General features: G+C 36.7%; 1 protein-coding gene across 1 annotated transcript in view; it reads left to right on the top strand.

Moving 5' to 3' along the window:
- Positions 1-17,244, top strand: part of DHX40 (DEAH-box helicase 40) — a 49,063-nt gene that overhangs the window by 14,890 nt on the left and 16,929 nt on the right. The window contains exons 8-12 of the mRNA XM_045889271.3: positions 2,274-2,373; positions 4,390-4,476; positions 4,613-4,795; positions 8,863-8,943; positions 9,948-10,105. Coding sequence (XP_045745227.1) covers positions 2,274-2,373; positions 4,390-4,476; positions 4,613-4,795; positions 8,863-8,943; positions 9,948-10,105 — 609 coding nt within the window. The remainder of the gene's footprint in view (positions 1-2,273; positions 2,374-4,389; positions 4,477-4,612; positions 4,796-8,862; positions 8,944-9,947; positions 10,106-17,244) is intronic.

Here is a 17,244-nt window from a genome sequence, read left to right as displayed (position 1 = left end):
TTGGAATTATTTTTGTATTTACCTCAGAGCTTCTCCACAGATATCTTTTATAAGCTGCCTTTCTGGCACTTTTTTACTTGTGAAATTAATTTCTGAATAATGTGGAAGAATAGCAACATTACTCAACTTGGTTTCAAATTTGTCTGTCTGTAAATCTTAGCCAGTCACTTGACCTCTCTGGGATTTAGTTTTCTCATTTATAAAATGAGATGGTTGGCTTAGTTCCATGATTTTAAAACTGCTCATCTGTGCCATTCCTTTTCTTCCTTATAATGGTTCACCTTTGGTCTGTTATATATACTGGGAATACATGGATCTTTGTAAGATTTTATTTAAGAACAGGTTTTGTACTTTATTATTTCAAAACAGGTTTTGTTAAGATTTTCTCGACTACTGAAAAGAAAACAATTTGAGATTGCTCAATTAGAAAAGATGAATTTTCTAAACAAATATGGGCATATCTTATGGAAAACAAATACAGCCAGGCATTTAATTTTTTTTTCTTCTTAAGGTATATTTGTACTTACTGTTCTATTGTATAATGTACAATTGTAGATATATGTAACAGCTTAAAAAGATGTTATGAAACATATGAATAAAAATGCTAATAATTTCTTTTCATACCCCCAATAGATTGACTTGTATACTCACTCACTGGAATGATCACTCCTAAGTTTTGTTGATTATTGAAGTAGAGTGATCCACCCAAACAATCCTTTGCTTTGAAGTTCCTTGATCTCTGTACACTTACACACTCTATAAGTGATCTTTTCCTTCATCCCACTTAAGCCACCCATTCAGAAGCTTCCATCCTAGACTTTGTCATTACCATCATTTCTGATCTCAGTTTTAAACATCTTTCTGTTTTTGCCAGATACTCTACTGTTTGTAATTCAACAATTTTCGGAGTGCACTGACACTTGTCCTTTATCAGCCTTCACTTCTTTCACCCATACCATAATAATTTCCTTGCAAACATTCTCTTTTTTTTTTTGTTAAGATTTTATTTATTTATTTGACAGAGAGACAGCAAGAGAGGGAACACAAGCAGGGGGAGAGGGAGAGGGAGAAGCAGGCTTCCTGGCAAGGAGGGAGCCTGATGCGGGGCTCGATTCCAGGACCCTAGGATCATGACCTGAGCCGAAGGCAGACACTTAACAACTAAGCCACCCAGGTGCCCCTGCAAATATTCTTAACTCTCTTGTCTTATTTTGTGCTTAACCTGGCAGGAGAGCAAGTCTGGCCAAATCTGTCTTACTAATTTTACACCCAGGCCTGGGAAGAGCCAGGAACCCAGAAATACTCTCTTACCAACTTTCATGGCTAATTCATTATTTTCTTTTTAGATTTTCCTTCATGTACATTAACCACTTCCCTATGGTTCACAAGTTCATTTTTCTTCTTTGCAAGAGACTAGCCTAATCAAATAGAGTATCTCTTGGACCTTATTCCAAATTCCAGGAGATTGCCCTAGCTTGGGGGAGATGTTTATCTTTGGTCCCATAAACTATGGTTGGAGGAACAAGGTACTATAGTACAAGCATTGTTGCTGCGGTTCACTCTTGAGACTGTGTGGATAGGGGAAATAAGTATGGTGTTACTTGCTTAGAGAGGTAGCCATCAGAAATATACCCCAAAGGGTGAAAACCACTTAGCTAGTCAATCTTTAAGGTAGAGAGAAGTCCTTAATGTGTAGTCCATGGATGGACTGCAGTGAGTCCCTGAAAACCCTGAAATTGTTTGAAGTGTGTGTGTGCACGTGTGTATACGTGTGTGTATACATATGTGCCTTTTAATGGAGAAGAGGGCCACAGCTTTTAAATACTCTCAAAGGGAGCTATGACCTACATAAAGGACTCTGCTCTAGGGTTTATTTTAGCAATAATAATCTGTGATTTAATGGATCTAGAAATGTTAGCAGTAAAAGGTGAGGCAAAGATAAGTTTTGCTATTTTGAATTCAAGATAATTAAAGAGGTGAAGGAAACATAAAAGAAGTAAGTTTTTCAAAAGTGGAGTTTGGGGGCGCCTGGGTGGCTCAGTTGGTTAAGCGACTGCCTTCGGCTCAGGTCATGATCCTGGAGTCCCAGGATCGAGTCCCGCATCAGGCTCCCTGCTCAGTGGGGAGTCTGCTTCTCCCTCTGACCCTCCCCCCTCTCATGTGCTCTCTCTCTCTCATTCTCTCTCTCAAATAAATAAACTCTTTAAAAAAAAAAAGTGGAGTTTGGCAAATGCATGTTGTAAATTAACATTTTCTCTTTACGTGTATTTTAGATCAACAGAGGAGAATATTTTTGCCACCTCCACCTGGAATTAGAAAATGTGTCATATCCACCAATATTTCTGCAACATCTTTGACAATAGATGGAATCAGGTACAACTTTTAAAGTTTCTTTTAAAGCCAAGGAAGCCACTTAGGTTTGAGTTTGCTCCTCTGTGCCCTCCACTAATTTCCTTCTCACCTACTTGTATTCACTTACTTTTTTTTTTTTTTAAAGATTTTATTGATTTATTTGACAGAGAGAGACACAGCGAGAGAGGGAACACAAGCAGGGGGAGTGGGAGAGGGAGAAGGAGAAGCAGGCTTCCCGCCGAACAGGGAGCCCGATGTGGGGCTCGATCCCAGGACCCTGGGATCATGACCTGAGCCGAAGGCAGACGCCCAACTGACTGAGCCACCCAGGCGCCCCATTCACTTACTATTTTTTATAATTATTGTTTGCCATGATTAGGAAATGGAGTAGGAGGTACACATAGTATTCCTGATCATACTTTTTAACTACTTATATTTGGCAATTTGTAGCTTTCTCTTCCCAAACTTAAGATTATGTGTAATGCTTTGTGGGTTTCATTATTCATTATTCATTGAATAGAAAGCCAAAGCTGTTTTTCTGTACTCATTATCACCATATACCTAAGATGATATGATAATTCCCTTCTCATCTGGCACCTCCACTTGGTGGGGTCGTATGTCCCAGTGTTTAGCTGAAGGTACTGTTTCTCACTTTTCACCTTTTTATGAAATGAACTATAATGTGAGTCTCTTTTTTGATGTAATCAATGATGCCATCAATTTTTGGGTAAATGTAGTGGAGAAACACTGGGAAATTTTAAGTCTAGACTGATGGTTAATGTGAAGTTCTTTTAGTGTATTGAACGACAGCCCTTTTGGATATTTATCTTTTATCCAATATATTTTATGTCCTTAATTATAAAAGTCTATCTGTTTGCCACAGGAAGGCTGTACCTGAATCTCAAAGATCCTATATCTTTCTTTTGGGTAAAATGATCACCCAGATCTAAGAGGAAGTTTAATTTCCTTTGCTTTTCTCCTTTACTTTAAAAATAATTATTTCACTAAGGACTTTGACTTCTTTGGAGTAAGTTTACCTCTGTAATTTTTTGTTTCCAGCAAAGCTAAAATCATTAAATAGTTTTGGAATGTTCCCTTAGTGAATGGTAGACTTACTACTATTCCTAACTTATTTACCTGACTTGTTCTCTGTTTAGTTGACTTAAATAGTGTTGTTAAAGGCTACCTGGAAATTAGATTCTAAGCCTATTAGAGTGGTCTAGAGGTGACTTCCAAGTTTTTTTGGGGGGGGAAGAAATTCACATAATGTAAAATTAACATTTAAAAGTGAACAATTAGTATTTAGTACATTTACAGTGTTGTACAAACACTAACACTACCTCTGTCTACTTTTAAAACATTTTTATTACCCCAAAATAAAGCCCTATACCCTTTAAGCAGTTACTCCCCAGGCCCCCTTCCATTCCAGCCTTTGTCAACCACCAGCCTATTTTCTGTTTTTATGGAGATCCTATTCTGGATATTTCATATAAATGATCAAACAATGTGTAAACTTTTGTGTCTGGCTTCTCTCACTTATCATGCTTTCAAGGTTCATCCACATTGATGAACCTTGTGTCAACACATCATTCATTTTTATGGCTGAATAATATTCTGTTATATGTATATGCCATAATTTGTTTATCCATTTATCCCTTAATGGTTAATGGACATTTAGGTTATTTCTACCTTTTGGCTCTTATGAATAGTGCTTCTCTAAAAATATGTCTACAGGTATTGGCTGAGTACTTGTTTCAGTTCTTTTGCGGTATATGCTTAAGAATGTGATTTCTGGGTCATGTGATAATTCTGTGTTTAACATTTAGAGGAACCTTCAAACCATTTTGCACATTGGCTTAACCATGTTACATTTCCATTAGTGATGTACAGGGGTTCTCATTTCTTGACTTTCAAGTTTTACGTTTAATATAAAAGTCAGCATGTAGTTGTTAGTTTGGTAGAAAAGGAGAATCCAAAGTGGTTAAAAATCAACAAGTCTTAATTTCTAGAAGCTTAACTGGTTTTCATTCTTCTTAGATATGTGGTAGATGGTGGCTTTGTGAAGCAGTTAAATCACAATCCAAGATTAGGGTTGGACATCCTGGAGGTGGTTCCAATTTCAAAGTAAGTCTCTATGCCAAGCTTTTTTGTTCAAAGAACAGTTTGTTAGGTCATTTTTAACTGGTTTGGGGGTATGATGTTAGCTACTTAGAAAACTTCCAGTACATTTTGGGGCCTTCTGGTTTTTTTTCTTCTAAAGGAGTGAGGCGTTACAGCGAAGCGGCCGAGCTGGCAGGACTTCCTCAGGAAAATGCTTTCGGATCTATAGTAAAGAGTTTTGGAACCAGTGTATGCCTGACCATGTGATCCCTGAGATTAAGAGAACTAGTTTGACATCTGTAGTTCTGACCTTAAAGTGCCTTGCCATACACGATGTTATAAGGTACGTAGACAATTTGAAAAAAGAAAAATTTGTTAGGATGGAGCCGGGTTATTCCTCAGAATTCTTTTGAAGTATTTGACTCCTACATCCCCCTCATTTCGAGGTTTAGCTAAACCCAAATAAAAGGCTTCTTTGCAGTGCTTTCCTGTGATTTGATTCCTTGCTCCTATTTTAACCTTGGCATAATGGGGTACTTCATGCTGATGTTTATTTGGATCATTCAGTGGCCACTGCTTATCTGTAATGAAAGGTATATAATGACCCTTATTCCAATCAGAAAGTGGTTTTCTGGTAGCATCTTTTGTATGACTAACATTGTAGCAAGTACTGTGAGAGAGTAATACTCTGTGGTAGTATTTTGCTTTCACTAAACTTAAGTTATATTAGAGAAACAAGATTCAGACACATGAAAGAAAGAATGGGACAACTGTTAAGTTACTCAAATGTTAAACTATATAATTAATTGGCATAGGATAGAATATTGTTGTAGGGGTTGAAATTTCATATTATACATGTTAGAGGAAGTAATGAAGGAAAATACTGTTCTTGGTCTTAATTTTAGGCTAAATTGTCTGCAAATGTGAAAGGGTCAGGAACCTTGGGAGAAGGTGACTGTGCATTCTTTAAATTCATAAGAAGGGAAATAATTACTAGGTATATCCAAATATGTCTTGTATACTCTTGGAAAGCCAATTAAAATATTTTTTGGATAGTTTAGAGATTTTCTAAATGAGAATATAGATCTTAGAAAGAGGAAAGCATATAATTATGAATGATACCAATGAGAAAGAAAAATCATTTAAAGAAATCAAAATGGCTAAACAGAAAGCTTTCAGATGAACCCAGATTTTAAAATAATATTCATGATATGATTTTTGTGAATAATATATAATTATAAAGCAACATATAATCAAGAATAAATATGTATTAGAAAAATAGGAATAATATTAAGAGTGGCATATAATGAAGAATATATATTAGAAAAGTAGGAATAATAATTACTTAATATCATCTGCACTGAGTTATTTTTCCATCTTGAGTTTTAAGACTTAGAATGTACTAAAAGTCTCCAAAATGCTAGAGACACACACACAAAAAAGATTTCCCTCTCTCTTTTTAGGATTTTATTTTTAAGTAATCTGTATACCCATTGTGGGGCTTGAACTGAAACCCCGAAATCAAGAGTCATATGTTCCACCAACTGAACCAGCTGGGTGTCCCTCTCCCCTTTTTATTTTTTTTCCCCTCTCTCTTTTTAATATGTGTGTAGAATAAGGGGAAATAGAGCCAGTATTAACTTGCAGATTTGGGGTTATCTAAGAGAAATTATGCAGAACAGCTTGCCAGAGAATTGTGAGAAATACAGATGTTTTGACTTCTTCATTTAGGAAAAGGGCAGAATCTGGACACAACTGCCCATGTGCTTCAAATTGGTCTTCAGCAGATTCTAGCAGTTTATTAGAAAAATGGTTTTAGAGAATTTAATGGTGATTTATAGTAATCCATATGAATCAAAATGGTTCACAGAGAATATGTCATAATAAACCATTTCCTTTTTAGTTTGAAGGCAGGACTGTCCACATAAAGGGTGCACCCTGAGAGTTTATTGAATGATAACCTAATACCTCTTGTTTTCTACACAGTACGTGATAAGTTTATATCTATCTGTCTATTATGGATCTATTATATCTGTCTTACTCATCTTTGTGAATAAGGTGACAGTACTGCTGAATATAGGTGCCAAGTAGCCAAATCCAGAATGTCTTGATTAATTGCTTAGCATAGCCCAGATGGAGGTTTTGCTGATTGTATGCTGAACTTTGCTCTTTCCTCATGAGCACTGTCAATGAAAATATTAAAGATATTGAAGTCATGGTTATAGATTGCTGGAAAATGTCTTGATATCTAATCAGTAGATGATTAAAACTGGAGGATTTAGAATGATTTTTTTTTTTAAGATTTTATTTATTTGAGAGAGAGAATGAGAGAGAGAGAGAGAGAGCACATGAGAGGGGGGAGGGTCAGAGGGAGAAGCAGACTCCCTGCTGAGCAGGGAGCCCGACGTGGGACTCGATCCCGGGACTCCAGGCTCATGACCTGAGCCGAAGGCAGTCGCTTAACCAACTGAGCCACCCAGGCGCCCTTTAGAATGGTCTTACTAGGCAAAAATCAACAAGGCAAAAGTCTGAAAGATTACATCTTATATCCTTTGTTTTGGTTATACATTAAGGAGATACACGTGGAAAAGATCTGAAGTTATCAGATCACCACAACTTAGTATGAGCTTGCAATTTATATTCTGTTTAGAAAATAAAAAATTCCTACTGGCATAGACTTTAGTTATGTTAATAGACTGCAATGTCCAAATGACTGGAATTATAGCATTCCTGTTCTGTGTTGGTCACTCTACATTTGGAGTTCATTTATGAGTATCATCACATTTTATGAGGATTTTGACAAGCTAGCGTGTTTCTAAAAGATGGTAATCAGGTATGATGGGTCTTTTAGAAAGCAAATAATACAAGCAGTGCTTGCAAATTTGGTAATTGGTATAATCAAGGGAGAAAGGTAGTTTTTACAAATCTGAAAGGGCACCCATGTAGAAGAGGAAGCTGACTCGTTCGGTATTGCTCTAGGACAGGGGTCGAAAACTATGGTCCAGGCTCACTGGCTGTTTTTGTAAATAAAATTTTATTGGAACACAGCCATGCATATTCATTCACGTATGGTTGCTTTTGCTACAACAGCAGAGTTGAATAATTGTGACAGAGACCATATGGCCTACAAAACCTAAAATATTTACTATCTGGCCTTTTACAGAAAATGTTTGCCGACTCTTGCTCTAGAAGATACCAGGACTTGTTGGTACAAGTTGTAGGAAAACTGACTATAGAACAGTCTGCGAGATTTTTGTTTATTTGTTTTTAAATAGAGCTGTGAATCCTGGAATGGACTTTTATGTAAGGTATTGGACCTTTTGTCCTTTGTTGGACTTTTTCAAGGTGAGAAATTGGAGTAGATGACTTAACCATCTCAAGACTTATGGTGAAAAAAGCAATCCAGTGCAGATAGTATTAAGTGATTATTGTTATTATTAAGATAATATGTATATATACTCAGGCTTGGTTATATGCCACCCTTTGTGAATATTATTGTCTTATGTTCATTAATAGTATTGTGATTATGTAAGAGAATGTTTTTATTTTCAAAGATTTTATTTTTCATTTATTTATTTTAGAGCGAGTGTGCACGTGAGCAGGGGGAAGGCAGAAGGGTGGGAGAGGAAGAGGGAAGGAATCCCAGGTGGGCTCTGTGCTGATTGTGGAGCCCGATGTGGGCCCCATCTCAGGACTCTGAGATCATGACCTGAGCTAAAACCAAGAGTGGGACACTCAATTGACTAAGCCACCTAGGCACCCCTAAAATGTCTTTATTTTCAGAGGATGCATGCTGAAGTATTTTGTGGGTGAATTGGCATGTATTTGTACCTTGTTTTCAGATAGTTCAGGAGAAAATAAGAATATACATAAAGCAAATATGGTAAAATTAATCGAATATACTTACCATTTTATTAAAAGCCATATTGAAGTACTGTTAATCAACTTATAATGTTTGCATTTTTTCTCCACTGGTTTATAAAATTGAAATAAAAATTGTGGGCTACAGAACAGAGTAGATTTGGCATTGGCTATGAAGAATGGGGCAGGAATAAGATAGGTAGAGAAGAATGATGAGTGTTCCAGCTAAGGGGGATCAAAAAGAAGTGTTTTTTGAATTAAATAGAAGAGTGTGATTCAGCACTGAGTTATACTCCTGAAACCAACATTGCACTGTATGTTAACTAACTAGAATTTAAATAAAAATTTAAAAAGAAAAAAGAGTGTGATTCAGAAAAAATAATTTCCTCCTTTGCTGAAGGCTGATCATGATCATAGAATGCTTAGAAAAAAAAAAAGAGGAGGGCTTGAAAAAGAGAAATAAAACCTTTAAAGAAATTTTCAAGTCTGTATAAAATCTTACAATGGTCAAGGAATGGAATCTTATTCATGTCTAATTTAAACACACAGGTTTCCCTATTTGGATCCACCTAATGAGAGACTCATTTTGGAAGCTCTTAAACAACTTTACCAGTGTGATGCTATTGACAGGTAAAACAACAACAACAAACCAACCACAACAGATGTTAATCTCTTTCTGTTCCATTTTATTATTTTTAAAATTTTTTATTTTTAAGTAAACTCTGTGTCACACATGGGGCTCAAACTCATGACCCCAAGATCAAGAGTCACATGCTGTACCAACTGAGCCAATCAGGCACCCCACTCTCTATTTTATAATATTTTATTTTATTTCATTTTATTTTATTTAGTTATTATTTATTTGAGAGAGAGAGGGAGAGAGAGAGAGTGTGCCAGGGGAGGAACAGAGGGAGAGGGACAAGCAGACTCCACGCTGAGTGCAGAGCCTGACACAGTGCTTGATCCCATGACCCTGAGATCATGACCTGAACCAGAATCAAGAGTTGGATGCTTACCTGACCGAGCCACCTAGGCGCCCCCTCAATCTATTTTTCAAATAGGGTTCTTAATAGTTTCCTTTATCAGTAAAAAATTATTTGTTTAAATTGAATGGATTGTTTTATCTGAAATTAGAATTTGTCCTCAGTTTTTCTTTGCCACAATTCTGAATTTTAAAATTGTATGATAAAACTATGTTTATATTTGGTATTATTTAACAAGTAATTTTTGAGTACCATTTCAGTACCAGGCTTTAAGCTGGGTATATGAAAATAAGAGAGCCAGAGTCCTTGTTCTCATGATTGTGTGATGGGGAAAGATTTGGTAATTATCATTCTCTTATTTCTTCAAGGACATCCTCTATGCTTCTGTAGCATTTTGTGTCTTTTATTATAGTACTTTATTCTGCCTCATTGTTTAATTTTTTTGGATGTATTGGCCCTTGAAAGCAGGGAATATATCAGCTTGATGTTTTCTTTTATCAATGATCAGTGTGTCATGTTTCTTATATTGAATTGAATTTCTGGAGTTGATTTAAGGTAATATAAACTATATCTGATTTATTTTGAATGATGAACATTTCATTTTTACTCTCCCAAGGTAGAAAGACTTAAGAGCCTTTTCTTTCTATTAAGGAGTGGCCATGTGACCAGGTTGGGTTTGTCTATGGTGGAATTTCCTCTCCCTCCACATCTGACATGTGCAGTAATAAAGGCTGCTTCTCTGGATTGTGAAGATTTACTGCTTCCAATAGCAGCAATGTTATCTGTGGAAAATGTCTTCATTAGACCAGGTAAGAAGTTTATTGATCAGTTTTTTAAAAATTAATAGACTTTATTTTTTAGAGCAGTTTTAGGTTTAAAGAAAAATTGAGGATAAGTACAGATGCACACAGTTTCCTCATGATTAACATCTTTCTTTAGTGTCGTACATTTGTTATTGATGAGCCAGTATCGATACATTATGATTAACTAAAAGGATCACTTTATTGTATATTTGGGTTTTGACAAATCTGTAATGACACATTTCCACCATTACAGTAATATACTAAGTAATTTCACTGCCCTAAACATCCCCTTGTGGTCCACCTATTCATCCCTACATCCCTTCTGCCAAGCCCTTGCAATCACTGGTCTTTTTACTGTCTCCATAGTTTTCCCTTTTCCAGAATGCCACATGATTGGAATCATACAGTACATAGCCTTTTCAGACTGGCGTCTGTAGCTTAGCAATGCACATTTAAGGCTCCTTGTCTTTTTGTGGCATAATAGTTCATTTCTTTTTATTGCTGAACAATATTCCATTGTATGGGATTTATTTATCTTTTCTCCTATTGAAGGACATCTTGGTTGCTTTCAAGTTTTGGCAGTTATGAATAAAGCTGCTGTAATCTGTGCACAGGTTTTTGTGTGGACATAGGATTTCAACTCACTGCTGAGTTGTAGTATAATAATATTTGTAAGAAACTGCTAAACTATCTTCCAAAGTGTCTGCACCATTTTGCATTCTCACCAGCAATGAGTCTGAGAATTCCTGTTGCTCCACATCCTCACCAGCATTTGGTGTTGTCATTGTTTTAGATTTTGACCATTCTAATAAGTGTGTTAGTGGTATTTTGTTGTTTTAACGTGCAGATCCCTGATGACAAATGATTTTAACCATCTTTTTATATGCTTATTTGCCATCTGTAGTTTTTCTTTTTTTTTTTTTTTTGGTGAGGTGTCCATTCAGGTCTTTTTATTTTATTATGTTATTTAAAGATTTCATTTTTAAGTAATCCCTATACCCAATGTGGGGCTCAAACTTACAACTCTGAGACTGAGTCTCATGCTCTACCAACTAAGCCAGCCAAGCGCCCCTGGATCTTTTTAAATTGGGTAGTTTTCTTATTGTTGAGTTTTAAGAGTTCTTTGTATATTTTGGGTAACAGTCCTTTATCAGGTATGTCTTTTGCAAATATTTTCTCCAAGTCTGTGGTTTGCCCTCTCATTCTTTTGATACTGTGTTTCATAGAGCAGAAGTTTTTAATTTTAATGAGGTCCAGTTTTCAATTACTTCTTTCATGGGTCATGCCTTTGGTGTTAATATTTGAAAAGTTACCGCCATACCCAACATCCTCTAGGTTTTCTCCTGTTATTTTCTAGGAATTGGATGTCCATTTGTTCTAGCCCCATTTGTTCAAAAGGCTATCCTTTTCCCATTGAAATGCCTTCCCCCCTTGTTAAAGATCATTAAACTATATTTGTGTGGGTCTGTTTCTGGGCCCTGTATTCTGTTCCATTGACCTTTTTTCCTATTCTTCTGTCAATTCCACACTGTCTTGAATATTGGAGCTTTATAGTAAGTCTTGAAGTTGGATAGGGTCAGTTCTCTGACTTTGCCCTTCCCCTTCAACACTGTTTTGGCTATTTTAGGTCTTTTCCCTTTCTATGTAAACTTTTCAACCAGTTTGTTGATATCCATAAAATAAGTAGCTGGGACTTTATTTGGGATTATGTTGAATCTGTAGATCAGGCTGGAAAGAACTGATATCTTGGCAGTATTGAGCCTTTCTTTCCATGAACATGAACTATCTCTCCATTTATTTAGATTCTCCAGTAATTCACTGGGCATTTTTTATTACCATATATCTAGCCCTATGAGACATGAAACTGAGGATAAACGGATTTTACATTTTGTTATTCTTTAACTTAGTTGTTTGAAATAGAGAGTTTATAATGTTCCTGGCTGAGAGTTTCCTTTCATTGGTAAAGGGAGATAGTATGGTAGACCTTTACCCTGTTATAGTACATTAGTAATATATTAACTTTTCTTCCCTAGTCTCAAAAGAAATGGAAGTTCTAAGAGAATTGTTTTGAGGTTCCCATGTCTTTAAACTTCTGCTTTCCTTTCTTGGTGTGTCAGTATGGGACACAACTTAGTCTCATAGCAGCTTTACTTTCTTCTAATGGGGGTGGGGGGGCGGTCACAATTTCTTTCTTTTTTTTTTTTTTTAAAGATTTATTTGAGAGAGAGAATGAGAGAGAGCGAGTACATGAGAGGGGGGAGGGTCAGAGGGAGAAGCAGACTCCCTGCTGAGCAGGGAGCCCGATGTGGGACTCGATCCAGGGACTCCCGGATCTTGACCTGAGCCGAAGGCAGTCGCTTAACCAACTGAGCCACCCAGGCGCCCCGGTCACAATTTCTTTTTTAAAGAGCTTCTGGGAGAGCCTGGGTGGCTCAGTCAGTTAAGCTTCTGACTCTTGATTTTGGCTCAGGTCATGATCTGAGGGTTGTGAGATCAAACCCCCATGATGGGCCTGCTTAAGGTTTTCTCTCTCCCTCACCCTCTGCCCCTCCCCCCTTGAATGAATGAATGAATGAATGAATGAATGAATGAATGAATGAATGAAAAATAAATAAATAAAAGACCTTCTGAGTAGTGTATCTTGCCTGCAGCCAAAACTAACAATAGTGTGTGCTATCATATTGGCCATATCCCTTTATAGGCTGTGAGTATGTGTCCAGATTGGTTTATTTATTGCCAAGACTATAATGGAGGATACATTTTTCTATAAAAATACTCTGGTTTAATCAGTGGGCTGCCTAGTCTTTTTTTTTTCCCTCCCCCCTAGATTGTAGTTTTAAGTGTCAGAATTTTGGTTCTAGTAAAACCCCTAATTACAATTGTTTTTTTCTAGTGAAGACTAATATGCAAGGGCTCTTGGGGGCCTTGGGCTCAGGTCATGATCCCGAGTCCTAGGATCGATCCCCGCGTCTGGCTCCTCAGCAGGGAGCCTGCTTCTTCCTCTGGCCCTCCCCCCTCTCCTGCTCTCTCTCTCAAATAAGTAAATAAAATCTAAAAAAAAAAAAAAAGACTATATTCAGTAAATAAGGTTGGCTGGGTGGTGGGTGGGGGATGGGTGAAATGGATGAAGGGAATTAAGAGAAACTTCCAATTATAAAATAAATAAGTCGGGGTGCCTGGGTGGCTCAGTCGTTAAGTGTCTGCCTTTGGCTCAGGTCATGGTCCCAGGGTCCTGGGATCGAGCCCCGCATCGGGCTCCCTGCTTCACGGGAAGCCTGCTTCTCCCTCTCCCACTCCCCCTACTTGTGTTCCCTCTCTCGCTATGTCTCTCTCTGTCAAATAAATAAAATCTTTAACAAAATAAAAAAATAAAAAAAAAAAATAAGTCATGGAGATGAAAGCACAGTATAGAGAATACAGTCAGTAGTATTGTAATAATGTTCTATAGTAAATACGCTTACTGTGGTGAGCATTGAGTAATGTATAGAATTGTTGAATCACTGTGTTGTACACCTGAACCTAATGTAGCATTGTATGTCAGCTATCTTTTAATAATAATCTTTAAGTAAATAAGTTTGGCTGGGTTTCAAAGCTAAAAATATTCTAAAAACTATTAAAGAGTATTGAAGTGAGAGTCAAGAGATCAGGGTTCTAACCTGACTCCACTGCAACCTAATTATCTGACTATTGGCCTAGTTTTTCTGGACTTCATTTTTCATTTGTAAAATCAGGGAGTTAGATTAGATTAGGGTGATCCAAGCTAATAATCTTGTAAGGCCAGAAAAAGGAACTGGTTTTCCTCATTGGAATTTTTAAATAGATGAAACCACTCTGTATTAGCTCTTTTTTCTTAATTACCTTTCTATTGGAATGCAATTTCAAACTTACAGAAATGTTGAAAGAATAGTAAAGGAATTCCTTTATACCTTTTACCTAGTTTCAGCAGTTTTTAACATTTTGCTGTATTTGCTTTACTATTCTTTTTCTCTTTCTCTGTCTCTCTCTGTATTTATGTATGCATTTTATGTCTTTTTTAGAATCATTTAGGAATGTTACACTCCCTTACCACAAAGTATTGGTAATGTATATTTACTAAGAATAATGGCAATCTCTTATTTAACCATAGTACATTTATCAAAATTAGGAAATTTAATATTGACACAATACTATTATCTAGTCCATCAAATTGTCCATTGTCCCTAGAATATACAAAAGTAGTTTTAGAATTCCTAAGATAAACCACTGTCTGCTTACAGTTTTTATTTATTTATTTTTATTATTATTATTTTTTAAAGATTTTATTTATTTGAGAGAGAGAGAGACAGAGCGAGTGAGAGCACCGGTGGAGGTGGGGGAGGCAGAGGGAGAGGGAGAAGCAGACTGCCCACTGAGCAGGAAGCCTGACACGGGGTTCGATCCCAGGACCTTTGAGATCATAACCTAAGCCGAAGGCAGATGCTCAACCAACTGAGCCACCCAGGTGCCCCTACCGTTTTTATTTTTGTGGTAAAATGTACATGTAGTGAAATGTATAAATCTTAGGTGTATAATTCAATTACTTTTGCAAAGTGCACACACCCATATAACCTATACCCCCGTCAAGATATGGAACAGTTTTACCACTCCGGAAAATTTCCTCAGTGCCCCTTCGCAGTCAGAATCTAACTATCCTACCTCTCCCCAGTCAGCTATTTCTCTATTATTATTTTTTTTAGTTTTGGCTTTTCTGAAACTTCATGTAAATAGATTTACATGTACATTTTTGTGTTTGGCTTCTTTTGGTCAACATAATGTGGTGAGATTCATCCATATTGTATTTATCAGTGCTTTTGTTCTTTTTATTGAGTAGTAATTTGAGGTGTGAACATACTACAGTTAGTTTTTTTTTCCATTATCCTATTGATAGACATTTGAATTGTTTCGTGTTTGTTGCTATTTATAAATACAGCTGTTAAGGGGCACCTGGGTGGCACCATCCATTAAACATTGGACTCTTGGTTTCAGCTCAGGTTGTGATCTCAGGGTCCTGAGATTGAGCCCGGGTTGGGCTCCAGGCTCAGCGTAGAGTCTGCTTGTCCCTCTCCCTGCCCCTTTGCTCCTCCCACCCCACCTTCTTACACGTATGCACTTTCTCTCTCTCTCAAATAAGTAAATCTTAAAAAAACAAAACAAAACAATGGCTGTTTTGAACATTCTGTGTAGGTCTTTTGTGGATGTATATTTTCATATCTTTTAGGTAACTACCTAGGAACAAATTGCTGCATTATTGAGTAGGCATGTGTTTAAGAAATTGCCAACCCTTGGGTGCCTGGGTGGCTCAGTTGATTGGGCGACTGCCTTCAGCTCAGGTCGTGATCCTTGAGTCCCGGGATCAAGTCCCACATTGGGCTCCCTGCTCAGCAGGGAGTCTGCTTCTCCCTCTGACCCTCCCCCCTCTCATGTGCTCTCTCTCTCTCTCTCAAATAAATAAATAAAATCTTTAAAAAAATAAAAAATAAATAAATAAAAAATAAAAAAAGAAATTGCCAACCCTTTGGGGTGTCTGGGTGGCTCAGTAGGTTAAGCATCCCATTTCGGCTTGTCCTGGGATCAAGCCCCCTCCCTCCACCCCCCCATGCAGCCATCTATCAGGCTCCACACTCAATGGTGAGTCTGCTTGGGATTGGGATTCTCTCTCCCTCTGCCTCTCCCCCTGCTCACATTCTCTCTTGCTCTCTCTCAAATAAATCTTAAAAAAAAAAAAAAAAAGAAATTGCCAACCCTTTTCCCAAAATGGCTATGCCATTTTAAAATTCCATCAGCAATGTTTGTACCACATGTCTTCCTCAACATTTGGTATTGCCTGCCACGTTATTTTATTCATTCTATTACGTATTGGTGATCCCTCCTTATGGTTTAATTTGCATTTTCCTACTGACTAATATTTTTGTGCATTCATGTGATTATTGGCCATTTATCTTCTTTTGTGAATTGTCTGTTAAAATCTTTTACTCAGGTTTTAAATTTATTAAAAAATGATGGAATGTCTGAGTTTTTAATTTATTCTGGACACAAGTTATTTGGTAGATATGAGTTGCATGTAGTTGTTCCCACTCTGGGCTTTTCTGTTTACTTTCTGACCCATGGCTTTTGACGAGGGGAGCTTTTGAATTTTGATAAGTTTCATACATCAGTTAACTATTTTTGTGGTTACTATCTGAATGCTAAAAGATTTTTTCCTGCCTTAGGATCATGAAAATATACTTCTCTCTCATATTTCTATTGATACTTACCTAGAAGCTTTACAGTATTGAGCTTTTAATAAAGTTTAGTACAATGATCCATCTGGAATTAAGTTTTGTATATGGTATGAGGTAGAGGTCTAGGTTACTTTTTTCCCTCTGTGAATATCCACTTATTCCAGCACATTTCTGATTTCTTTCCCCCACTGAATTGTATTGGCACCTTTTTAGAAAAATCTATGGACTATATATGTGTGACTCTATTTCTGGACTTTATTCCATTGATCTGTTTGTTTATCCTTATGTCAGTGCCACTTTGTGTTGATTACATAGCTTTATGATAAATTTTGAAATCAACATTGTGTTCGTTTTTCGATACCCTTGTGGTTATTCCATATTCCTTGCATTTCTATATAAATTTTAGAATCAGCATATCAGTTTTTTTAAGAAAAAGCCTGCTAGAATTTTGATAGGGATTGTATTGAACCCTTTATTCTTGTTGCTCTTGGTTAACATGTCCTTGTTGTAGGGCTGATAATATACATCTTTAATCACAGTTTACTCAATGAATACTTTATTGCCTCTTGTAAAATACAGGAAACCTTGCAACAATTTAGTTCCATTCACTCTTCCATCATATGTGCTATTGTTGTCATATAAATTACATTTACATATGTTATAAACTTCAAATACAGTATATAATATTTCCTTTAAATCTTCATATGTCTTTGAAAGAAGTTGAGAAGAAATGAAAAATTAAGTCCATTCCAGTACTGGAAGTAGAAGGTCAGGTACTGGTTTAAAATTTTTTTTTCTTTTAAAGATTTTATTTATGTATTCTAGGGAGAGATAGTGCACCTGCGTATGTGCCTGCCTGCGTGAGCAGAGGGGAGGGGCAGAGGGAAAGGAAGAGAGAGAATTTCA

This window comes from Mirounga angustirostris, unplaced genomic scaffold (genome assembly GCF_029215605.1).
Source record: "Mirounga angustirostris isolate CCGP_5_RB_7025 unplaced genomic scaffold, mMirAng1.0.hap1 SCAF_17, whole genome shotgun sequence".
In the NCBI taxonomy this organism is placed as follows: domain Eukaryota; kingdom Metazoa; phylum Chordata; class Mammalia; order Carnivora; family Phocidae; genus Mirounga; species Mirounga angustirostris.
Note: the sequence above shows the minus strand (reverse complement) of the source record. Positions and strands in the feature narration are given on the sequence as shown.